The sequence below is a fragment of the Rhinoraja longicauda genome, unplaced genomic scaffold (genome assembly GCF_053455715.1).
Source record: "Rhinoraja longicauda isolate Sanriku21f unplaced genomic scaffold, sRhiLon1.1 Scf000556, whole genome shotgun sequence".
Taxonomy (NCBI): domain Eukaryota; kingdom Metazoa; phylum Chordata; class Chondrichthyes; order Rajiformes; family Arhynchobatidae; genus Rhinoraja; species Rhinoraja longicauda.
In genome coordinates, this window is record NW_027601772.1 from 48500 (window position 1) to 75550 (window position 27051).

Consider the following 27051-nt stretch of genomic DNA (forward strand, 5'->3'; position numbering starts at 1 on the left):
ATTGTGGTTAAAGAAAACATGTCAAAGTCGCAAGGATTATTCCCAGTGGAGTAGAATTCAAAAACAAAGAAATCATGGTGAATTTATAAAGAAATTTGCTCTAGGCATGAAGAACTGCAGATGGTGGAATCTTGATCAAAAAACACAAAGTACTGGAGTAACTCAGCGAGTCAGGCATCGTCTCTGGAGGACATGGAGACGTGAAGTTTTGGGTTGGGACTGGAGACATTCGCTCTCAAGCTTAGACTTATATATGTGGCTCAGGACCATATTGGAGAAGGGGTTCTGAAGTAGCGGCCATAAAAGAATGATAAATGTTCCAGACCAAGTGATTATGACTGCTAAACAAGGTTAAGGCTGATTTTTGCCTGAACAAGGAAAGCAAGATGGAACTGATTGAGCTCTTTAATATTCAATCTAGTTTTGATAGGACAGATGCAGAGAAAACACTTTTATTTGTGAGGACACTAAAAACAGATATGATAAGCCACTGATGAATGCAATAAGAAATCCAGGAGGGACTTGTGCAATTGACGCTTGGTTAGAATGTGTGACTAACAGTCACAAATTTAGTGGAGGTGGACTGAGTAGATGTAGTAAGACAAAAAGAGGTAAGTGAATCCAGAAGAAAGGAAATGTTGACTGGATGAAATTAGTTCAGAATGGAACATTAGAATAATGTGTAGGAAGGAACTGCAGATGCTGGTTTAAACCAAAAACAGACACAAAAGGCTGGAGTAACTCAAGGGTCAGGCAGCATCTCTGGAGAAAAAGAATAAGTGATGTTTCTAGTCGTGACCCTTCTTCAGACTAAGACTAAGACCCTTCCTCAGACTAAAAGGGGAACAAGAGATGTAGACGGTACTTAGGACAAATGATTGGAAGAGCCACACAATCAGCCATTGTTGGCTGTGGGATAGGTGACAATGAGTTATACAGACAGAGAAAGTAACCAGTAAAACTAGTACGATATCTAGGGATGGCTCAACCCAAAACCACCCATTCCTTTTCTCCAGAGATGCTGCCTGACCCGCTGAGTTACTCCAGCCTTGTGTGTCTGTATTAGAACAATGTGGCCAGTTTCTCTGATGTAATCATTGTCCTATACCATACAATAATAAAATAGCAGGTAAGTCTTGTCATAGATGCACAACTTGAACAATTATAATTAGTAAACTGTGGCACTTAACTCTTTCCATTGGTTTTGATAGGTGGTTGTCAATGCATTGGTCGGTGCAATCCCATCCATTATGAACGTGCTGCTGGTTTGCCTTATCTTCTGGCTGATTTTCAGTATCATGGGAGTGAATTTGTTTGCCGGAAAGTATTTCAAGTGTATAAACACCACAGACTCTAAATTGTTCCCTATTGATTTAATAAATAACATAACGGATTGTGAACATTTAATTTCAATTTATCCCGATGAAGTCCGATGGGTCAATTTGAAGGTCAACTTTGACAATGTTGGCCAGGGGTACCTGTCCTTGCTGCAAGTGGTAAGTGAAACAACACATTGCTGTATTAGATAATTCACTTATTTTAATATTTGTAGTGGTGATTACTTTCAGCTACGGGTTGTGGTCAAAGGGGAATTAAATAGGCCTCAATGTCTTTAATGAAAGGAGCACAGAAATAATGCCACGTTCCTTGTTATCATTGCTTGTGAAGCATATTTTATGGGGAAAAAGAGTAAGCTTAGATGGATTCTGTTTAGAGGTACAGCACAGAAAGACCCTTCGGCTCAACAAATTCACGCCAACCAGCGATCCCCGTGCATTAACACTACCCCACACACACTAACGATAATTTTACATTCTTACCAAGCCAATTACCCTACCAGCCTGTACGTCTTTGGAGTGTGAGAGGAAACCGGAGAACCCGGGGCAAACTCATGAAGGGGCGGGGAAAACGTACAAACTCTGTACAGACAACAACCATAGTCTGGATCAAACCTGGGTGTCTGGCACTGTAACGCAGTAGCTGTACCGCTGCGCCACCGTGCTGCCCACTTACTTTCTGCTACAGGTGGTAGTCAATAGGGAATTAAATAGGCCTCAAGGTCTTTAATGACAAGGGTACAGAAATAATGCCACATTCCTTATTATCATTGCCTATGGGGCATATTTGATGGGGAAAACAGAGTGAGGGCTGGATTTAGTTCAGCAAATCCTTTGTTGACAAAAATCCCCAAATCCTGCCAATCTTTACTATCTTGAACCATTGGCTGTCATTCGTAATATTGCCACGTCTTAAAACCCCGTGCAAACAAGTACAATATAATAGACAATAGACAATAGACAATCGGTGCAGGAATAGGCCATTCACCCCTTCGAGCCAGCACCGCCATTCACTGTGATCATGGCTGATCATCCACAATCAGTACCCCGTTTCTGCCTTCTCCCCATATTCTCAATATCATGGGAATCCAATTCAATCAATAGAATTCAATTCACCATCGGTAGAACTCTATCTTAAAACTTCATTCATTTATTGGGGAATCCGACAGTGTATAATTCTATTATGTGAATTGCTAGTAACGCCATTAATGTTGAGCAGAATCCAATATAATTTAATGCAGTAAAGTATCTTTGAGCATTTCTGGTGAATTAGGCGAGTAATCCCATGCATACAATTGTCATTGAGATTGTGCATTAAGTATATCAATGCCAACTCTGCCAGTGTAAGCGCTGGAAGGCCTTGGTTAAGTATCTCCTGGATTGAGACGAGGGAGGAGGTACAGGGGCAGGTGTTACATCGTCTGCGGTAGCAGGGGAAAGTACCTGGGGATTGGGAGTTTTAGGTTGGAATGGAGAATGAACCAAGTAGTTGCAGAGGGGGCGGTCTCTGCAGAAGGTGGAGAGAGGTGGGAATGGGACGATGTGACTGGGTGTGGGATTATGTTAGAGGTGACTGAAATGTTGGAGAATGATGTGTTGGATGCGGAAGCTGGTGGGGTGAAAGGTGAGGACCAGGGAAATTCTATCCTTGTTCCGTCTGGAGGGAGGAGGGGAGGAGCGCGAGCAGAACTACGGAATACTGAGGAGATGCAGGTGAGGGATCCATCTATAACAGCCGGGGGAAACCATATTCACTAAAGAATGAGGACATCTTGAATGTCCTGGAGTGAAAAGCCTCATCCTAGAGTCATAGAGTCATAGAGTGATACATTGTGGAAACAGGCCCTTCGGCCCAACTTGCCCACACAGGCCTACAATGTCCCAGCGACACTAGTCCCACTTGCCTGCACTTGGTCCATAACCCTCCAAACTTATCTTATCCATGTACCTGTACAACTGTTTCTTGAATTATTGGGATAGTCTCAGCCTCAACTACCTCCTCTGGCAGCTTGTTCCGTACACCCACCACCCTCTGTGTGAAAATGTTACCCCTCAGATTCCAATTAAATCTTTTCCCCTTCACCTTGAACCTATGTTCTCTGGTCCTCGATTCCCCTACTCTGGGTAAGAGACTCTGCATCTACCCAATCTATTCCTCTCATGATTTTATACACCTCTATAAGATCACCCCTTATCCTCCTGCGCTCCATGGAATAGAGACCCAGCCTACTCAACCTCTCCCTATAGCTCACACCTTCTAGTCCTGGCAACATCTTCGTAAATCTTTTCTGAACCCTTTCAAGCTTGACAATATCTTTCCTATAACTTGGTGCCCAGAACTGAACACAATATTCTAAATGCGGTCACTCCAACGTCTTATACAACTGGAACATGACCTCCAAACCTGTATACTCAATACTCTGACTGATGAAGGCCAAAGTGCCAAAAACCTTTTTGACCACCTTATCTACCTGCGACTCGACCTTCAAGGAACCATGCACCTGCACTCCTAGATCCCTCTGCTCTACAACACTACCCAGAGGCTTACCATTTACTGTGTAGGTCCTGTCCTTGTTCGACGTCCCAATATACAACACCTCACACTTTTCCATCAACCATTCCTCCGCCCACCTGGCCAATTGATCCAGATCCTGCTGCAATCTTTCACAACCATTGTAATAGTCGCCTAGACTTATCTATGAAATAATTCAAAGAACACAAAACTCAGTTAAAACATTTTACTTTTACACCAAGGTGGGAGAAGACACAGAGACCTGAGTGTACTGATGTTCACTCAGGCACCTGCTTCTGCCCTCTCAAAGAATACCCCGTATAAAGCAATATTTATACAGTCCAAAGCAGCACACAAAGCACATCCAGTAATTTTCCACAGTTCAGTAATTTTCCACAGTTACATGACATCAGCCAGTCCTAACAATAACATGGTAGAGTTCCCTTAGTAGAGTTCATTTAATTGTGTTAGGGAGTCAAACAGGAGTAACGAGGAGTTGCATAGCTAAGATGATTCGAGAGGCACCGTTGTGCGATAAGGAGACACCGTAGGATCTAGTTCAGAACATTGGAATGTCCTGTCCTCAATAAACCATGAGAAACAACTTCTTATCTGCAGGTGTCTGGTACCGTGAAGGCCAACTTCCCATGGGAACACACTCGGCTTAAAATGTCTGCCATAGTTAGCACAAAATGGTTTCCACAGTTTTAACCCTTACACCATCTTTGGAGCAGATGCGATGCAGATGGAGAAATTGAGAATAAGGGATAGTGACAGGGTAGGAGGAGGTGCAGTCCAGATAACTGATTGTGGAAGTTTATGGGTTTGTAGTAGACATCAGTTGATAGTCTAACCAATGACAGAAGGATTGAGCAAGGAGAGAGAAATCATAGAGACATAGAATCATACAGCGGCCCAACTTGCCCACACCGGCCAACATGTCCCCGCTACACTAGGCCCACCTGCCCGTGTTTGACCCATATCCCTCCAAATCTGTCCTATTCATGTACCTGTCTAACTGCTTCCTAACTGTTTCCTATTTCCCTCAGATTCCCATTAAATATTTTCCCCCTATATCCTCTGATCCTTGACTCCCCTTCTCTGAGCAAGAGTCTCTGTGCATCATGTGTTGGATAGTCCAGGGCAATTTGAGGGCAGGAGAGAGGTTAGCGATAAAAGTAATGAAATCAATATATGTCATCTTGATAGTTAAATTGCAACAATGCAAGCCTGGGATATCTTAAATGTGTTAAAAGGATTACAACACTTTTATGAAGTGCATTCATTTTTAAAATGTTTTATATATTTTAAACAGCATATATATCCTTTAATTATTTAAGAAATGTTGGTTCAAATATGTTTCTGTACAGGAAGCATTGCTTCCAGTATTCACAGAATAATGCAGACGTAGGAGTAGAAATGACTGGAAATAATTTGCAGCAAAAGACAGAAAGCAAGTTAATGGCCTCATAGAAATTGCTTCCTCCTAATCATCCAATAAAGAGTTGTGAAATAGAACTGTTCAGCGCTGCATCAAAACAGTTCATGTATCGACAATGAACAATATTATAAAAGGGCAAAAAGGAATTAAAAAGACCACTTGATAGCAGCTTTTCATCATTCTTTGATGAAAATGATGAAGACAAAGATATTCAATAAGGCTCAAAATACATGAACTAATTCAGATGGAGCCAACAGTTAGTAACCAATTGTAATCAATTGCAAAATCACACTGATGCCTCCTAATATTGGTACACCAGTGGTCTGGCCACACACGGGAAGGAAGGAAGAAAGTATTTTTACAGGAACAATGCAAAGGAACAAGGAAACATCATCAACACTAGATGGTTTCAAACGAAGATCTGATGATGATGTTGATGATACGTTATTGTCACATGTGCCTCGGTGCAGTGAAAGTCTTTGTTTGTGCATGCAAACTGCACAACAGAGTCACCACAAAGGTGCCGACATAATTAAAGAAAGTACTCACAAAGTGACAGAAAGTACTCCCTTCTTCGTCCCCTCCTATCCAGCACCCTCTCTCTCTCTCTCTCTCTCTCGAGATCCACCTGTCCAAGTATCTTGCAATTTATGTAGGAAAAAAAATGCAGATGCTGGTTAAAATCGAAGGTAGACACAAAATGCTGGAGTAACTCAGCAGGTCAGGCAGCATCTCTGGAGAGAAGGAATGGGTGACGTTTTGGGTCGAGACCCTTCTTCAGACTTCAGGGTGGTCCCGCCCCCTCCCCTGACTTCAGTCTGAAGAAGGGTCTCGACTCGGAAAGTCATCCATTCCTTTTCTCCAGAGATACTGCCTGACCCGCTGAGTTACTCCAGCATTTTGTGTCTATCTTGCAATCTAGTTCTGTAGCTATCAATCTAGCTATTTGTCTACCTATTCAGCTATCTGCCTCGCGGGCTATCTGCCTATCTATTTATCCAGCCCAGCTATCTCGCTATCCAGCAAGCTAGGTAACTAACTAACTAGCTATCTTGTTATCGAGGTAGCCAGCTATTTATCTAGCACTAGTTCTCTAGCTAGCTTTCTAGCTATCTGTCTATGGCTATCCAGCTGAAGAGCGAGCAAGATCTCTCTAGCTTACTCTGTCGAGGGAAAGAGAGAGCACTCACCCATAGAGAGCTGCCTACCTAGCTATCCACCATCCAGCTAGCTGCTGCTAGCTATCTACCTATCAGGCAATCTACCTAAAGCTATCTATCTATCTAGCTAGCAAGATCTATCAAGTTCACTCTCTCGAGCGAAAGAGAGAGTGCAACGCCACCGAGTACTGCCTCTCTAGATACCAAGCGGTCCAGCTATCTATCCTGCTGACTAGCAATCTAGTTCGGTGGCTACCAATCCAGCTCTGCATCCACCTCTATCTACCGAGTTCCACCTCGAGGCTCTGACTGCCGAGACTCCAAACTCGAGGGCCCCAGCCATATGTCCCAGATTCCACAGTACAGCAGCCAATCCATTCTATCTGTGCTCTTCCGTCTTGTTATAAATTTCTATTGGTTGTACTAATTCCCTTGCACAGTATTTCTATGATTTATTTTCATCCACAATACAAATAAATTTACACTTTGAAATATATATATTATTTGTGCCAAAGCAAGCAGGATAATCTAATGCAATATGGAGATCAATTACGCTTCAAAGTAACTCTTTAGAATTAGCATTAACATTGATTGATTTTGTGAAAGAAAATGCCTTCTGATTAATCTTGTGCATTGTTTTCTTCATTTTGTTCCCGTAAGGCAACCTTTAAAGGCTGGATGGACATAATGTATGCTGCTATTGACTCTCGAGAAGTGAGTACATATAGTTGATCGACGTTCAAACCATTCATTTAAAATATTCATTAACCTAAACAAGTTAGGAGCTTGACTGCACTGAGATGGTCCAAATGGCTTCAACTTCACTCGTTAAAAGCTTTGAGTGGAGGCATGGTGGCTGTTCCCACTTCACTATTACTCTCTCCACATGCCTCTGTATTGTTAATGGACTCAATATCTTTAATTGACTTCCGATGAGAGCTGGGTTTCCCAAAAGCAATATATTATCTTTAAATCCTACGGCTGCAAATATTAATCACCTCACCAAGGTAAATCTTTTTATTGAAGTCTCAAAGTATTTCTCTGGGGGTAATTACAATGAATAATTCCTTATTCAGAAATCCAAATGTCATTAAAATCTGTACATGATTCTGGCAAAGTATAGAATGATTGAATGGATTGAAAGATACAGCATGGGAACAGGCTCTTTGGTCTACTGAGTCCACGCTGTCTGTTGATCACATTCACACTATCCCAAAATTATCCTATTATCCCAAAGTTGAAGGAATATTTTATTTGCCCATCTAGTAGCTTTTACACTGTGTTTTCCACACAGGATCAAAATTGAACCATTTGGCAGTGACTATCTGAAACAACAAAGAATTAGTAGGATGTCTGGCGATCAGAGAGATCTGTGGTTTTTCCAAGATGCAGAGTTTACATCAAGTCCAATTCTAAAGCTCCACAAATGTTTTATTGCTCTGGTTCACATCATTCAAATATGAATGACGTGACAATTGTTGCCTAGTATTTCTAACAGCCCAGTCAGGTGCCGTAGAGTAGCTCAGAACTGCTTCTGCTGTGAGACCTGCAGCAAATTTCAGCTGCAGGATTTTTACCTTCAAAACATATTTTTGGCTGAGGTTTCTTTGGATGATCGGTGGGGAATAAAGAGGCTTGTGGCCAGTACACCTCCTGTGGAAAAGTAGGGGGAGGGAGAAGGAATGTTTTAGCTCAGTTTAGAGATACAGTGAGGAAATAAGCACTTCGGCCCACCGAGTCCGTACCGACCAGCGATCCCTGCACATTAACACTACCCGACACACACTAGGGACAATTTTATATTTATACCAAGCCAATTAACCTACAAACCTGTATGTCTTTGAAGTGTGGGAGGAAACCGAAGATGTCAGAGAAAACCCACACAGGTCACGGGGAGAATGTGCAAACTCTGCACAGGCAAACACCCTGAGTCAAGATCGTACCTGAATCTCTGGCGCTGTAAGGCAGTAACTCTACCGCTGTGCCAATGTGTCGCTTAAACCTTGTCTTGGAGCAATGTACATATGAGGGCAATAATCAGGTAATTTGGTTGCTGGACTGAGGTTGGGGGAAATTCAAGCCTCCATGATGCGGAGAGTTCACCTCAGGTATCCATCTTCAGATTGATGGAGTAGCCCTGACTTCATCAGTCTCCACAGTGTGCTGGAGGAACTCAGCGGTTGGGCAGCTTCTGTTTAGTTTGGTTTAGTTTATCATCACATGTACCGAGGTACAGTGAACAGCTTTTGTTGCGTGCTATCCAGTCAGCGGAAAGACAATACATGATTACAATCGATCCATTTACAGCGTATAGATGCATGATAAAGGAATTATGTTTAGTGCAAGGTAAAGCCAGCAAAGTCCGATCGAGGGTCACCAAGGAGGTAGATAGTAGATCAGCACTGTGGAGTGAATGACAGATGATGTTTCAAGTCGGTATCCATATTCAGACTGATGAAGCAGCCCTGACTCTGCCATCTGTCCATCCCCCCCACAAATGCTGCCTGTCCCACTGAATTCCTTTAGTATAAGAAAATAACTGCAGATGCTGGTACAAGTCGAAGGTATTTATTCACAAAATGCTGGAGTAACTCAGCAAGTCAGGCAGCATCTCAGGAGAGAAGGAATGGGTGACGTTTCGGTTTTTTGCTCATAAAATACAGACAATTTGTATTTTGCGCGACTAAGAATATTAGGTGGTTGGGATGGTTTAACGAACCTTGTGGGGAAGTAAGTTTTGATTTAGGATCATTGAATGATTAGGAAAAGTGTAGGATCAGATGGATCAGAGTGTCCAGGCGTGGACCTTGGGATGCTAGGAATGATTATCAGCAAGTGTGTGCAGTTGAGGTGGTTAGCAAACCCAAATGATAAAGATTGAGCAAAGAACATAGCTTCTGGGGATCCTGTGGCCTGGTGTGCAGACCTACATCTCTCTCAGGTGTCTTAATATGGTCACACAAGGGCACTTGGCTTTTATATCCAGATGTGCTTGTCAGCACAAGGTGGTACTGTGGTGCAGCTTGTTGCTTTAGTTTATCGACACGTGTACCGAGGTCCAGTGAAAAGTTTTTTGTTGCATGCTAACCAGTCAGTGGAAAGACAATACATGATTACAATCGAGCCGTTCACAGTCTACAGATACGTGATCATGGGAATAATGTTAAGTGCAAGGTAAAGCTAGTAAAGTCTAATCAAAGATAGTCCAAGAGTCACCAATGGGGTATATAGTAGTTCAGGACTGCTCTCTAGTTGCGGTAGGATGGTTAGTTGCCCGATAACAGCTGGGGAGAAACTGTCCCTGAACCTGGAGGTGTGCGTTTTCACGCTTCTGCACCTTTTGCCCGGTGGGAGAGGGGAGAAGAGGGAGTGGCCAGGGTGCAACTTGTCCTTGATTATGTTGCTGGCCTTGACAAGGTAGTTGATTGGTGTAGGTTACTGCACTGCTATAAGGTGCTCCTAGTGTGTGAATGAGTGGTATCATCTGACTAAAGTTGATGGGAATATGGGTAGAATAAAATGGGATTAGGGGCTTGATGGTTGGCACAGATGTTTTTGGCAGAAAGGCTGTTAGCCTGCCGTTCAACTCTTATGTCTCTATCTTTAGAGATGCAAAACAAACCTGAAAATAGTTGCTTCTGAGAATCGTGCCAGGAAAAGTCAGTTACAGACACTGGAAAAAATGTGTTTAATGATTGAATTTCCTGGCATGTGTCCTTTCTTGGGGGAGTGTGAGGAAGCAATAAACATAAATTCACAGAGAACAAGGCCCAGAAATCTGACTACTGTTGGATTATATTGCTTTCAATTAGGTAATGTATCTATTGGTTGGAGTTGTAAAGCACTCACAATTACTATCTTTTTCAATTATGGTTAATGTCACATCAAGATATATTGGGATTTGCTATATTTTACACGTTAATTTATTTTTCCAACTTCCTGTTTCTCTTCATCAGTCTTCATCAGTCAGAGCATTGACTACAGAAGATAGACACAAAATGACTGATGGTCTGAAGAAGGGTCTCGACCCAAAACGTTACCCATTCCTTCTCTCCAGAGATGCTGCCTGTCCCGCTGAATTACTCCAGCATTTTGTGACTATCTTCAATTTAAACCTGCATCTCCAGTTCTTTCCTACATGTATTGAGTATAGAAGTCGGGAGGTCATGTTACAGTTGTACAAGACATTGATGAGGCCACATTTAGAGTATTGTGTTCAGTTTTGGTCACCCTGTTATAGGAAAGATGTTGTCAAGCTGAAACGGGTGAAGGGAAGATTTACGAGGATGTTGCCAGGACTCGAGGGCCTGAGCTTTTGGGAGAGGTTGTGCAGGCTAGGACTTTATTCCTTGGAGTGCAGGAAGTTGAGGTGTGATCTTATAGAGGTCATGAGAGGAATAGACAGAGTAAATGCCACTGTGCCGCCCGATATCTTCAGTATAAACTAGCATCTGCAGATCCTTCCTACACATTTTGTCTGCATAGATATTGCCCCTCAAAGAAATATCGCTGTGATCTTGAGTCCCTGAAAACTTTGGATGTCTTGGAGCTTGGACACAGGGTAAATTGTACACAGGCTTATACTGTGAAATAATAAAGATGTCCATCTAAAATGATATGGAGCCCTGGTAAAACTACATGGAGTATTTTGTTAATCGAATCTAAGAGATTACTTGCCAAGCAGGGAGTGCAGCAAATATTCACACTGGTTCTGGGTTGGCAAATCTGTAAAATGAGGATAGACTGAGTAAGGAAGGTTTCTATGCTCCTGAACTGTCTACCTCTTTGGTGACCCTTGGACTATCCTTGATCGGACTTTACTGGCTTTACCTTGTACTAAACGTTATTCCCTTATCATATATCTATACACTGTAAATGGTTTGATTGTAATCATGTATTGTCTTTACGCACACAACAAAAGCTTTTCACTGTACCTCAGTACATATGACAATAAATCATAATCATAATCATAATAGTGCTTTATTAGCCAAGTGTGTTTTGCAACATACGAGGATTTTGATTTGCCATACAGTCATACCAATAAAGAGTAACAAGACACCCAAATAAATTTTTAACATGAACATCCACCACAGTGACTCCCCCACATTCCTCACTGTGATGAAAGGCAAAAAAGGTTCAATCTCTTCCCTTCTTTGTTCTCCCGCGGTCGGGGGCCTCGAGCCTTCCATAGACGGAACGATCTTGACTCCCGTAGCTGGCGGTCGGGCCCTCTGTGTCGGGGCGATCAAGCTCCCACATCAGGGGGATCTTAGCTCCCCCGCACCAAGCAATGGGACCCGGGTCGAGCTAGTCGAACCTCCTGCGACTTTGGAGCTTCCCGACATCAGCCCCTGCCCGAGACTGTGAGCTCCTCGATGGTGAAAACCACAGGCCGCGGTTGGAGCGTCGATCCTAGGCAAGGGTTCACAGGCTCCGATGGTAAGTCCACGGCCCCGCGGTGGGGCTCAAAGTCAGTCTCGAGCAAGACCACCAGCTCCGTGATGTTAGGCCGCAGAGCGACCGGAGATACGATCCGGAAAACAATCGCATCTCTGGCAAGGTGAGAGATTGAAAAAAAGTTTCCCCCAATGCCCTCCCCCCCCACATAAAACAAACCAGAGAACATTAACACATGCTTTTAAAAATACACTAAAAATAACTAAAAGACGAAAAGATAGACAAGCCGTTGGTAAGGCTGCCATCGCTGACGGCGCCACCCGGTGGATCTGAACTGAAACTAAACTGAACTGAGATTTTGTAAGAACGAGATGACCTATTAAGATGTACAAAATACTTGGGTAGATATAGGATGTTTACTGAGTAGCTCAGAACCAGGGCTGACAGTCTTAAAATAAGGGGTAAGCTATTTAACTTAGAAATAAGATGAAATATTTTCACACAATAGGTGTAAACCTTTGGAATTCTGCACCTGAGAGGTTAGTGAAGGCTCTGTTGGTGATTGCATTTGTGTTAGTCAGTGATTATATTTAAAAGCAAAATTGATAGATTTCTTGATTGAGGGAAAGATGATTGGGCAGGAAAAGGGAGTTGAGGTCTGATCTGTCTCAAAGGTGCCGGAGGCTCAAGATTACATGGACTTTCCCTGCTCACTTCTGTTATCTTCTTGTGCAACAATTAGACTGGATCATGAAGAGGAATTCAGACTAAGATTCCAATTGTTCCAAGTGCCTAATGAGAACTCTGGCCTAATGAGAATTCCTTCCTGCACATGAGTTGGTGACGTACACTGTCTAGATAGTGACCATGTACATACTTACTTCTTCCTGCTCATCTTTCTCGTTTGTGTTAGCGGTTATGGGGAGAAGGCAGGAGAATGGGGTTGAGAGGGAAAGATAGATCAGCCGTGATTGAATGATGAAGTAGACTTGATGGGATGAGTGGCCTAATTCTGCGCCTATAAGTTATGAATCTATGAACGTGTTTGCTTGATATTTAGTGTGGGCAAATGTGAACCAGGATCTGCACCAGGCACCAGGCCATGTGTTTGCTGTTCTTCCTGCTAATACAGCAGGGCCCCTCCTCAGCAGCCCAGGCAGTGCATGCATTGCTGCAGCATGTCAATACTTTTATTGCAGCATAATTGGCAACTGTGCATTGTTTGCACACTGGCATCAAAACCCCTCTTGCCCACTCTTCATCCATTGATTGCTCACCTTGGTTCACGGGCAGCATGGTCACACAGCGGTAGAGTTGCTGCCTGACAGCACCAGGTTCCATCTTGGCCATGGGTGCTGTCTGTACGGAGTTTCTACGTTCTCCCTGTGACCTGCGTGGGTTTTCTCCGGGTGCACCGGTTTCCTCCCACGCTCCAAAGACATACAGGTTTGGAGACTAATTGGCTTTGGCATAATTGTAAATAGTCCCTAGTGTGTGTAGGATAGTGTTAGTGTGTGGGAATTGCAGGTTGGAGCAGACTCGGTGGGCCAAAGGGCCTGTTTCCACGCTGTATCTCTAAACTGAACTAAACTAAAGTAAAAAGTGCAGATGGTACAACAGACAATCGTCACTGTTGCCAAGGTACCAGGCGTCAAGACTGCAGCTGGTAACATGGACAGTAATTGATAATGTTATCTGCTATCTATGGTTGGACTTCAACTGAATATTGAAGGAATTAAAATAGTCCCTTCATGTTCTGTAAAGAGCAGAGATGACATGCAATGTTATGCAACATTCAACCAAGCACCATCTGTATGTAGTCAATTAAAGTCTCTGCCTTGAGTTTAGTTTAGTTTCAAGATACAGCATGGAAACAGGCCTTTTGACCCATCGGGTTCACACCGACTGTGGGGCAGAGGTAGAGTTGCTGCCTTACAGCGCTTACAGTGTTAGAGACCCGGGTTCGATCCTGACTACGAATGCTGTCTGTATGGAGTTTGTACGTTCTCCCTGTGATCGTGTAGGTTTTCTCCGAGATCTTCAGTTTCCTCCCACATGCCAAATATGTACAGGTTTGTAGGTTAATTGGCTTGGTATAAATGTAAAATTGTCCCTGGTGTGTGGTTAATGTGCGGGGATTGTTGGTCGGTGCGAACTTGGTAGGCCGAAGGACCTGTTTCTGCGCTGTGTCTCTAAACTGAACTAAACCAACCATCGATCACCTGTTCACACTTTCCACCACACTACACACTAGGGGCACTTTACAGAGAGCCAATTAAACTACAAACTTGTCTTTGGGATGTGGGAAGAAACTGGAGCCCCAGGATGAAACCCACACAGTGAAGAATGCGCAAACTCTGCACAGACAGCATCCAAGGTCAGGATCGTACCTGGGTCTCTGGCACTGAGAGACAGCAGTTCTATCTGCTGTGCCACCGTGCTGCCTAAATATTCCAGGTAAAACGCCGACAAAGCCTAAATCATTGCAAAATCACACTCACAGCTTACGGCTCTCTGGGAAATAGGAATGAAATGTCACCACCAGCAAACTGTGAGCTATAACAAACCCTCTCTACATGAAGCCGGGGAACAACCCAAACCATTATTATTTATGGCTATTGTCACATTGACTTTAACCAAGATGCCTTACTTTGAGGTAGGAGTTTTGCCCGCAACAGATGAAAGATTTTAGTGAAGATATTCTTATTGATTTACAATGACCATACACCATTTATGAATATTTAGATGGGAGAATTTTTCCCTGAAAATCTGGTGGATATGGAGCAAGCCATCTTCTCCTCTTTCTCCATCTTCTAGCAGTTTGCCCCATTCTGTGTGTCCACGAATGATTCATTCACAAGTGAATTACTGCAGTTGCCACTTCCAAGATGGCGCCCAACACAGGAGACTCTTTGTCTGCTGGTCACAGAGTGGATCTGCAATCACGCATTTCAATCACTCCACTCTGTTAAAGCACTTATTGAATCTCTACACTGTGGATGGCTTGATTGTAATCATGTTTTGTCTTTCTGCTGACTGGTTAGCACACAACAAAAGCTTTTCACTGTACCTCAGTACACGTGACAATAAACTAAACTAAACTAAACTAAACTAAACTAGATTAAATTATACTGGGAGACAATAGTTTCTGCTGAAGCCTTGGATTCAGGATAAGGTTACTGGCATTTATCATACCACTTACTGGAGACTTTAAATATATTTTAAGAATTTAAGAAAACATGAAATAATTGCGCATCCAAGCAAAACTCAATTGAAATCAGTCATTGAGTAACCCACATTCCTGTAAAAGAAGCTGATGGAGTGGCTTCTCGCTAGAACTGAATGAACTATCCAGAGTTGAGGGAGTGCATTCACTGCAGTTTTAAAGTTTAAAATGGCAGTGCAGGCATTAAATCAGCTTTACACGCTGATTGATATCATAACCTGACTACGCTACGTACTCTCAGCGGTCTATGCAACCAAATTTGCGCCGATGAAGTTCTAAGCAGCTACTAACGTAGCCAGAGCAGCAATGTTGGTATCTCATGACCTAAATGCTGAAGTTGTGGCTTCAACTTTTTGGCCGATTCCACACACAGGATGCATAGCAGTTCTTTTACCAACGGACCGCCCTCATAGATATCTTGATACGTAAGAACTGCTACCATCTCTATTTGGCCCCGTGCCGCCAGTTCCTGGTGACCTATTAATAATCCTGCTGATAGTAATTTGAATCTTTTAAACACCAACATGAATGCAATGAATATAGCTCTGGCGTTTATCCCGTCTCTTCAACTCTCTGGCATGTCTGACACATTTTCTGCATCATATAAGGTAACCATATATTGCTGTTACTCGTAAAACATGAAAGTATTTTAACCTCTTGCCTATTAAATTGTCTCCTCAGATGCAAACTTAACCTGAAAAAATCGGCACAAAATTGTACAAAGTGATCATTTTGGACCCTTCCAATTCATCGATAAGCCAATCCACAGCAAATACAGGGACACCTTCTGTGTGACAATGGGCACAGTGATCATTGGTCTCTAATGACTGACAGGCTTTCTAGAATAATACGATACAGTTAGAGCTTAAAACACAAGAGCTATTTTAATATAAAGTGTGAAAAAATATGCATGAACATTTTCTGGTGGCTTCCTGGAGTTTATTCCTCAGGTGAAATAAAGACAAATAGAAAGCAACCATTGACAAGTTTCGAAGCAATGAAAGGTTCTATCAGGAAAGGCTCAAATGTTATTCTTATTGTTTTGTGATTCCAGACTATGTTTCTTTTCAATTGTGTTTACTGCATTTGCGACAGGCGGCATGGTGGCGCAGCGGTAGAGTTGCTGCCTTGCAGCGCCAGAGACCCAGGTTCGATCCCGACTATGGGTGCTGTCTGTACGGAGTTTGTCCGTTCTCCTTGTGACCTGCATGGGTTTTTCCAGAGAACTTTGGTTTCCTCCCACACTCCAAAGACATACAGGGTTGTAAGTTGTGTAGGAAAGAACTGCAGGTGCTGATTTAAATCGAAGGTAGACACAAGAAGCTGGAGTAACTCAGCGGGACAGCCAGCATCTCTGGAGTGAAGGAATGGATGACGTTTTGGGTGGAGACCCTTCTTCCGACTCCGTTTCGGGTCGAGACCCTTCTTCAGGTTTGTGGGTTAATGGCTTGGTTTGAATGATTTTTAAATTGTCCCTGTTGTAGGATAATGTGTGGGGATTGCTGGTTGGTGCGGACTCGGTGGGCTGAAGGGCCAGTTTGTGTATTGTATCTCTAAACTAAATTAACTAAACCTCAAAAGCCCTTCACAGGCCATGAAGTGTTTTGGGATGTCATGTAAATCAAATTCCTTTCCCCTTTCCTTTTCCATTTTAATGATGCACTTTCAATTCATTGCTCCTCAAGATGGCCACTGTTGTACTTCAAACAATAAGAACGGCATGGATGGAACTTGTCATCATACATGTGGCTTGGCGTCATTGAGGCAGCCCGGCGGCACAGCTGTTGGAGCCACTGTCACAGCACCAGACATCTGGATTCAGTCCTGACCTTGCTTGCTTGCCGTCTGTTTGGAGTATGTACTTTGTGGGTTTCCTCTGAGTGCTCCAGATTCTTCCCCCATCCTAAAGACACATAGGTTGGTGGGTTAGTTGGTCCCTGTAATTTGTCCCTGGGGTGTAACTGAGTGGTAGAATCTGGGGGTTTGGGGTATTGAGGGAAATATGAGGAGATTTAATTAAAATATAGATGACTTAACTAGTTTCAAGATACATTGTGAAAACAGGCCCTTCGGCCCACGAAGTCTGCACCGACCAGCGATTCCCACACACTGGCACTGTCCTACATGCAAGGGACAATTTACAATTTTTACTGAAGTCAATGAACCTACAAACCTGTATGTCTTTAGAGTGCGGGAAGAGACCGGAGCAACTGGAAAAAACCCTGCGGTCACAGTGATAATGTTCAAACTCCTTACAGATGGCACCCGGGTCTCAGTGTGTGCTGGGACATGGTTCCAAGGTGTTTCCATTTATATGGTGCTCTCTGGCAAGCCAACAGTGCTCACTGCTAAATGGAAAATCTTCCTCTCGTCTGACTATTGGGCGTCTGGCATTACCTGACTTGGGACAAATCCAGGTTATGATCCCTGTAGATTGAATGCCCAGTTTAAAGAGAGTTTAAATGATATATTGATGAATATACCATATTGACATTGTGCAGAATGGCCATTTCTCTATTTAATATTGTACATGCTGACCATTGTGAGGTTAGAGGCAATCCTACTTTTCCTTTGCCCGCAACTTTCGTGCTCCCTCACAACTCCCATGTTGCTCCTGGCCTCTCTCTTCCTCTTTCCCCCAAATTCCTGTCCCATTTTCCCTCCGGTATTTTATGATCTTTAAATAGGATTACTCCATTGATATAACTGTTCTTCCAGAAACATTCAAAGTACTTTCCACACAGTAAATTGTTACGAGATGTGGTCTTTGTCCTTATGCAAAAATTAAACTTGGCAAGGACCTTCTCCTTGGAATGAGAAAAATGCTCAGCTAACCACCCTGATGGATGGTTAGGAAGAAATATTGAGCACTTGGGGAAAGATCATTATTGCCCTGCTATCAAATTATCAGCAAGAAAACAATCTCATGATACCTGCCTCCCCCCCACCCCCCCCCCCCCCCCCCCCCCACCCACCCACCCTCTCCCGTCTGGCAAGAGGTGTAAAAGTGTGAAAACGCACAGGTCCAGATTCAGGGACAGTTCTTCCCAGCTGTTATCAGGCAACTGAATCATCCTATCAACAACTAGAGAGCAGTCCTGAGCCACCTCATCGGAGACCCTCGGACTATCTTTGATTGGACTTTACTGGACCTTTTCTTAAACTAAACGTCATTCACGTTATTCCTTGATCATATATCTGTACACATTGTGGATGACTCGATTGTAATCATGTATTGTCTTTTCGCTGGTTGGTTAGCTCACAACAAAAGCTTTTCACTTACCTCGGTACAGGCGACAATAAACTCAACTAAACTCAACTCTTTGACCATGTAACTGTCCTCAACTCCACCACCTGCTCACTCCCAGTAATCCTTCAAGCCCCCTGTCCCAGTAATTTCCACCGCAGGCCCCCATTCTCTGATGAGGTTTAAGTGAAAAGCTTTGTTTTGCATGCTCTTCAATCAGATCAGATAATGGTATATCTTTAGACTTTACTTTAGAGATAGTTTACTTTAGAACAAGCCCTTCGGCCCACTGAGTCCATGCCAACCAGTGATCACCCTGTACACTCGCACTATCCTGCACACACTAGGGACAATTTACAATTTTACAACTTATTGAAGCCAATTAACCTACAAACCTGTATGTCTTTGGAGTGTGGAAGGAAACTGGAACACCCGGAGAAAACCTATACGGTCACAGGGAGAATGTACAAACACTGTTCGGACAGCACACGTGGTCAGGATTGAACCCAGGTCTCTGGTGTTGTAAGGCAGCAACTCTACCACTGTGCCACTGTGCTGTACTGTGATTATATACATTAATACACACAAGTCTAAATCAACATCACTTGTGATTTCCAATTGACACCCCCAGATGTTATGATTCCAAGGAATATTTACAGTATTCCTCCCACAACCAAACATTCCCCATTTACAAGAACAATGATGGCATTTTTGAATGAAATTCAGTGACAATAAACCATTCATTCTACAAGCTCAGAGGTGACCTGCATTAACAAGTGTTCCCCTTTGTAGGTGGGCCAGCAGCCATCCTATGAAATTAACCTCTACATGTACCTGTACTTCGTCATCTTCATCATCTTCGGAGCATTCTTCACCCTCAACCTCTTCATTGGTGTAATTATTGACAACTTTAACCAACAAAAGAAAAAGATAAGTATCCCCTCTTTGCATGGTTCACATTTCCTACAGTCTTAAGATTTTAAGAAGTACATATTCTAGCTACGATTAGATTTAAACAAATTTCATACCTTGTCTATATACCTTTTTATTTTGACTTATAAATGGATATTAACAACACTTCAGAAATAATGATACACCAGATAAGATAATCTTTCACTCTAAGTTTCTATGTTAAAATCCAACACAGTGATGGAATTAATATGTGCTTATTTAACTGTTTCCAAGCTATTCTGACGTATATTTTCTGGATTGGATTTTACTAACTACAATGCCGAGATATATCTCTCGTTCTTGTCAATATATATTTGACTTCCTGCTAAAGGTTGTTCTTACCCCATGCCTCTAGTTTCCGAGAAGGCCACTGTGTCAACCATGATGCATGGGAGTGGAGTTGCCAGACGTGACCATTTCCCTCTCTTGATAATATTATTGACAAAGTCGCCTTTTAAAATCTGACAGTTTTCTTTTTATCTGGTGCCGACCTGCAACGTTACTGAATTTGATTACCCAATTTGTCGTGATGAGTCCAGAAAGAGTCAAATACTTGCCACCCTCTTTGGTCTCAGGACAATCACCATCACTGTTGAATGGTTGAATTTTCTATTCTGCCCCTACAACCTGCATTGACACCCATAAAAGTGCTTCCATTTTTTGTGGCTTTTTCCCTTGCAAGCAACTAATATCCCTTTCTGCCTGTTAATTGGAAGAAAATGTGGACATTTGGACTGCAGCTCCACACCAAAACAGGGGCTTCATGATGCATTATTCTCGATATTACTGTTAATGAGTTCAGCAGAATACCTCTGTTTTTCTTTGAGCTTGCTGGACATTTTTGAATTTTCCTGAAATAATTGTAAGTGTTCTCATCTTCACTTTGGAGGAAAAGATATATTTATGACCGAAGAACAGAAGAAATATTATAACGCCATGAAGAAACTTGGCTCGAAGAAACCTCAAAAACCCATCCCAAGACCAAATGTAAGTGTAAACGTTAGATCCATATGAAACTTAGGCATGTCTATTCAAGTTTAGTTTAGTTTTAGTTGAGAGATTCTGTGGAAACAGACCCTTTGGCCCAGCGAGTCCGCACCAACCGGCGATCCCCGCACATTAACACTATCCTACACACACTAAGAACAATTTACATTTATACCGAGCCAATTAACTTACAAACCTATACGTCTTTGGAGTGTGGGAGGAAACCGAAGATCTCGGAAAAAAACAGAGTCACAGGGAGAACGTACAAACTCCGTACGGACAGCAGCTCTAGTTGGGATCAAACCCAGGTCTCTGGCGCTGCAAGCATTGTATGGCAGCAACTCTACTGCTGCGCCACCGCACCGCTCTGCAAGTTACTTCTTCAGATTGGCTTGGGTGAAATATAGAGAGTGTACAAACTTCAAATATCCACCATGTTTGGAGTGAGATGAATGATGTCAGTGACTGGCTAAGTGTGACGTCACTCAGCCAATCTGTGATGTCATCTCATCAACACCAAAAGGAAGCCTGAGTTCCCTGCAGTGTTGTTCAGGATAACATTACTGGATGAGTGATGTATTCTTGCACTGTCCATCTCCATTCAGTTGGATGGAACGACTATCAAGGAGTTGGCAAATTCTGGGGCATTACCAATAATAAACTGTAGACACAAGGAACTGCAGATACTGGAATCTTGCGTAGAACACAAAGTGCTGGAGTAACTCAATGGGTCAGGCAGCACCTCTGCAGGACATTCATAGGTGACATTTTGGGTCAGGACCCTTCTTCAGATTCTGAGCCTCAAGGGTGCGGACCCAAAACATCACCTATTACATGTGGAGAGGATGTTTCCACTACTGGATGAGTCTAGGACTAGAGGTCATAGACTCAGAATTAAAGGACGTTCTTTTAGGAAGGAGATGAGAAGTTTCTTTAATCAGTGGGTGGTGAATCTGTGGAACTCTTTGCCACAGAAGGCTGTGGAGGCCATGTCAGTGGATATTGTTAAGGCAGAGATAGATAGATTCTTGATTAGTACGTGTCAGAGGTTATGGAGAGAAGGCAGGAGAATGGGGTGAGGAGGGATAGAGACATCAGCCATGAGTGAATGGCTGAGTACGATGGTCCGAATGGCTGAATTCTACTCCTATCTATGACCTGTTCATGTCCTCCAGAGATGCTGCCTGACGTGCTGAGCTAGTCCAGCACTTTGTGTTTCAGGTAATGTGCTATGACCTCCAACACCCCAGCAATTCCAAAGGGCTTGATTATGTATTTTCTCCATTATTACATCTGCAAAATTTCCAGCCAGTTTCCACCAAGCAACGCTTATCGATCACGAGGAGATTATTCCAGCATTATGTTATTGAAAAGAAAGATTGGATGCAGTGAAATATGAAAATAATTCAACCAGATATTTCCACATGTGAGTTCCTTGTTTGCACCTCAGATGGAGTTTCCACATCAAACATGTATCTAGTTTTGTCATTCCCTTTGCAATCATGCTCAGGGAGCATTGATGAGAAAAGTAATCCATTGTTGCCCTAGGAGTAGCCATCACTGATTACCCCTGGTGAAGAAGTGTAGGAAAAAACTGCAGATGCTGCTTTAAATCGAAGGTAGACACAAAATTCTGGAGTAACCCAGCGGGTCAGGCAGCATCTCTGGAGAGAAGGAATGGGTGACGTTTCAGGTCGAGACCCTTCTTCAGACTGAGGGACGCCCCCTCCCCTGACATCAGTCTGAAGAAAGGTCTCGACCTGAAACATCACCCATTCCTTCTCTCCAGAGTTGCTGCCTGTCTCGCTGAGTTACTCCAGCATTTTGTGTCTACCCCTGGTGAAGCCATCTTTCCACTGCATAGTTCTTGACTGGAACACACTAAGATATGTCTCACGTTTCCTATATTCCTCAGAAAACCCACATCCTTACCTATGATCCTCCCACCATCCAGTTGCACACCCCTCCACTAGTCAACATTGACCGTCACCATATGACCATCCCCAACTCCTAAACCAGTGATCCTAGTGATCAACCACAAAGATTCCAACCCTCTGATAGTTCAAGGCTCCCAATGGAATCCATGATTTCCACCACTCCTATCAAAAACTCCATTCCATAAGACTATAAGACATAGGAGCAGAATTAGGCCATTTGGCCCATTGAGCCTGCTCCACCATTCAATCATGGCTGATCTATTTTTTCCTTCTCAACTCCATTCTCCTGCCTTCTCCCTGTAACTTTGTCGCCCTGACTAGAAATCTATGAATCTCTGTTTTAAAAACTGACCTGGCCTCCACAGTCATCTGTGCTAATGAATTCCACAGATTCACAGCCATCTGGCAAAATAAATTTGTTCTCATCTCCATTGTAAAGATATATCCTTTTATTCTGAGGCTATGCCCTCAGTTCCTAAACTCTCCCTATCTTATTTTCTCAATTTATTGTGTGCCAGAACAAGAAAGAATTTCATTGTTCTGGTTCATATAGTGCATATAATAAATAAACAGCCTTAACCTGATCTCAGTACCCTGACCCAAGCCCTGACTGACTCTAGTTTGAGATACCTGACACTTAACAGATCTGTGATTGATCAGATTATGGACACAAAATGCTGGAATAACTCAGCGGGACAGCAAGCATCTCTGGAGAGAAAGAATGGGTGATGTTTCTGGTTGAGACCTGTCTTCAGTCTCTGAAGAAGGGTCTCAACCCGAAACGTCACCCATTACTAAAAAACGTCAGCATTTTTTGTTTAATTTCAGATTTCCAGCAGCTGCAACATTTGGCTTTTGGTATTAGTATTGGGTTGGTATTGTTGAGTGCACTGACGTACAATTAAAAACTTGGATTGGGTGCTATCCAGGCAAACCATACCATACATCAGTACCATCAAACCATGTACAAGCCCAGGTAGTGCAAAAAGAGAAAGGACACAATGTGTAGAATATAATGTTACAGCTACAGATAAAGTGTAGATTAAAAAGTGCAAGGCCTCACAAGGTAGACTGGGAAATAGGTCATTCATCTTTAGTTTATGAGACATTAATTCAAAATTCCGCAAGGTGGCCCAGCGGTAAATTTGCTGCCTTACAACGCTAGAGACCCAGGATCGATCCTTACTATGGGTGCTGTCTGTTTGGAGTTTGTACGTTTTCCCTGTGACCGTGTGGGTTTTCTCCAGGTGCTCCGGTTTCCTCCAACACTCCAAAGATGTACAGGTTTGCAGGTTAATTGGCTTCTGTAAAGTGTAAATTGTCGCTAGTGTGTAGGATAGTGCTAGTGTACAGGGGATTGCTGGTCGGCGCAGACTCAGTGGCCCAAAGGCCCTGTTTCCACGCTGTATTTCTAATCTAAACTAAACTAAAGGAAGAGGTGTTCTTGAATATGACGATACAATCTACCCACATTATTAGCAACCTCTTTATAACGGATTTTCGTTATAACAGACATAGCATCCCCACAGTAATCAGACACCATTGTCTCTTTAAGAATACGGGCAAATAGTTACATTGCGGGAGGCCATTAAAATTGACGAGCAATTGCTTCAATGCACACGTGCAATGAATACCCTATTAAACATCGTAATAAAGAGCTTTACTATTTTTAGCTAGCAGTAACAAAAATACATTTTTCGCTGTCAAAAAGAACCTTGTATTTGAAAGCAACTCGTTGTTTCACAAAGTGACGTCTAGGTGGTTGGAGCAAACCCCTTATTCAGTAGTAGCGGGCATGTGGCAATTACATATAGCATTCCTCCGCACTTTGGTCCATTACAATGAGGGTTATCTGCACATGCTTTCAAGCTTTTGTATATTCTGCCCGATGGGAGAGAGGAGAAGAGGGAATGAGCTATGTTTTATTTTCTTCCCTTCTTCCTTCCTCACCTCACAGAATAAATGTCAAGGAGCCTTCTATGACTTGGTCAGCAATCAAGCCTTTGATATTTTTATTATGATTCTCATCTGCCTCAACATGGTGACCATGATGGTGGAAACTGAGGACCAAAGCAAAGAAACAGATGAGATTCTTTTCTTGGTCAACCTGGTGTTTATTGTTGTGTTTACATGTGAATGCATCCTCAAGATGATTGGCCTGAGATACTATTACTTCACCATTGGATGGAATATTTTTGATTTTGTGGTAGTGATTCTTTCTGTCGTAGGTAAGTTGGAAATAGACCTTAGTTAAGTTTAGTTTAGTTTAGAGATACAGCGTGGAACCAGGCCCCTTCGGCCCACTGAGTCCGCATTTTGTGTCTATCTTCAATGCCTAGCTAGATATATTTATCGTGGTGAGTGGACTTAGAAATAATAATTTAAAAGAAACAGAAGTGTTGTTAATAGAGGAGGATGTAAGTCTGCAACAGCCAATGGAAAGTGAATGTTGTCTTTATTATGTTGACCCACCCATTGTGTTCTCCACCTTTACCATGTATCTCCAATAATTGACTATTTTCACATGAAACAATTTTAATGATCTCCCATTTTCACTTGTTTCAGGTATTATGCTGGCAGATATCATAGAGAAGTACTTTGTATCACCTACCCTGTTTAGGGTCATTAGGTTGGCCAGAATCGGCCGTGTGCTTCGACTTATCAGAGGAGCGAAAGGAATTCGGACTCTGCTGTTTGCCTTGATGATGTCTCTCCCGGCTTTATTCAACATTGGGCTTTTACTCTTTCTGGTTATGTTCATCTACTCCATATTTGGGATGTCCAACTTTGCCTATGTGAAGAAAGAAGCGGGTATCGATGACATGTTCAACTTTGAGACGTTTGGCAACAGCATGATTTGCCTGTTCATGATCACCACGTCGGCAGGCTGGGATGGACTGCTTCTGCCCATCATGAACAGCAGTCCCCCCGACTGCGACCCCGATGCGTACAATCCGGGCACCACGGTAAAGGGCAACTGCGGAAACCCATTGATGGGGGTCGTCTTCTTTGTCAGTTACATCATCGTCTCCTTCCTGATTGTGGTGAACATGTACATAGCCATCATCCTGGAGAACTTTAACGTGGCAACTGAGGAGAGTGCTGAGCCTCTGTGCGAGGATGACTTTGAAATGTTCTACGAGGTCTGGGAAAAGTTTGATCCAGAAGCCACACAATTTGTCGAGTACGCTAGATTATCCGACTTTGCCGACACTCTGAAGGAGCCATTGCGGATTGCCAAACCGAACAAGATCAAACTGATTACCATGGACCTACCGATGGTGATTGGTGACAAAATACACTGCCTGGACATACTCTTTGCATTCACCAAGGAAGTCTTGGGGGAATCTGAAGAAATGGGTGCGCTGAAGGAGTCAATGGAAGAGAAATTCATGGCCGCCAACCCTTCAAAGGTTTCCTATGAACCCATCACCACCACACTTCGAAGGAAGCAAGAGGAGGTTTGTGCGATCAAAATTCAACGAGCTTTCCGTCGTCACCTGCTGAAGCGTACTGTCAAGCACGCATCTTACCTGTACCGCCAAAGCCTATCTGACTCCATCCTACCCGATGAAGAGGCTCCAGAGAAGGAAGGGTTGATCGCAGTCAGGTTAAGTCAAAACTATGGTAACTACCAACCTGACCAGGGAAGTCCACCAACCTTAGCTCAAGAAACACCAACAACTCCGCAAGATGTGACGGATATTCCCCTTGAATCAGGAGTGACTGCTCCAGAAGGAGAAGTACCTACAGATGAACTAACAGACTGGTTTCCTGAATCAAAGGACATCAGAGAGTCGGTTGTATAGTTGGGCTCGCATAGAGTCAAGCTTCTGAGGAAGAGCACAAGGTGCCAAGTGTCTGACACAAGCACCCTCAAGAATGTCACTTTGTCTCCAGTTTTCTAGCACTGATAGTTTCCAGTCAACATATGGGGAATGGATTTGCAACTGGTCTTTGCTGCAAAGTGTGGGAGAACACTCCCTATTAAAATTCTTGTGCAAGAGCAAACTCCCATCTTTTACAAAGAATGTTCCCCAGTTCCAACGACTGCAATCAAGGCTGCGACAAAATGCTTATTGCAACTCAAGTATGCATTTCTCCAGTGTCACGATTGCTTTGGGTAGAAGAGAGTAACAATGATGTGGCAGATTATTAAAGAGTTTTTGAACCATTTGCTATCCTTCGGTGGAGTTTGCTGGGCCTTGTTCAGTGATGGTGTATATATCAGATATGCTGCATTTAAGTAACACTAGACAACATCCAGCATTGCCCTTCAAAAGTTATAAAGGTTATCATACGAGAGGCTAGTTCAAAGCCATTTTCCAATTTCATTTCAATGTTATTCAACTTAAAACACTTTTAATACTGTGCTTTTACTATTCTGATAAACACCACTTATCTAAAATGTACGTAGCATTAAATTAACTTTTATTACAGTACATAGGTACTTTTTTTGTACAATGCATCTTAAAAAGGAAAGACATCTGCTCATTTGTTGAATTGTAATCTTTTTTAAATTAAGCTGATCAAATACTATTTTACATATAACTTTTATATGCTGCAGAGCACCAACGTGGGATGGCATTCGATGAATCTGGTATTTCTCTGGAGTAAATGCATGAGATATTTTAACTTTCAGTTTTGGTCCACACCTGCGCACATTTGCAAACCTGAGTCCCTTCCCTAAATCTATCAGTGGTCATAGTAAAAAAATCATGTCCTGTTGCTAACATTGCAAAAACAATGCAAAATATTTCTTCCACGGCCTTTAAACATTGATATATTAACTCAGTGATTGTGCTTCATAAACTTACATGTGTTGGTTCATTAACACTTTGTTTTCAATCAACAGT

General features: G+C 42.8%; 1 protein-coding gene across 1 annotated transcript in view; it reads left to right on the plus strand.

Moving 5' to 3' along the window:
* Positions 1 to 26004, plus strand: part of LOC144591082 (sodium channel protein type 4 subunit alpha-like) — a gene marked incomplete at its 5' end in the record, with an annotated part of 44930 nt that extends 18926 nt beyond the window's left edge. The window contains 6 exons of the mRNA XM_078395403.1: positions 1212 to 1496; positions 7111 to 7164; positions 19113 to 19250; positions 20154 to 20258; positions 24153 to 24423; positions 24761 to 26004. Coding sequence (XP_078251529.1) covers positions 1212 to 1496; positions 7111 to 7164; positions 19113 to 19250; positions 20154 to 20258; positions 24153 to 24423; positions 24761 to 26004 — 2097 coding nt within the window. The remainder of the gene's footprint in view (positions 1 to 1211; positions 1497 to 7110; positions 7165 to 19112; positions 19251 to 20153; positions 20259 to 24152; positions 24424 to 24760) is intronic.
* Positions 26005 to 27051: the final 1047 nt, after the last annotated feature.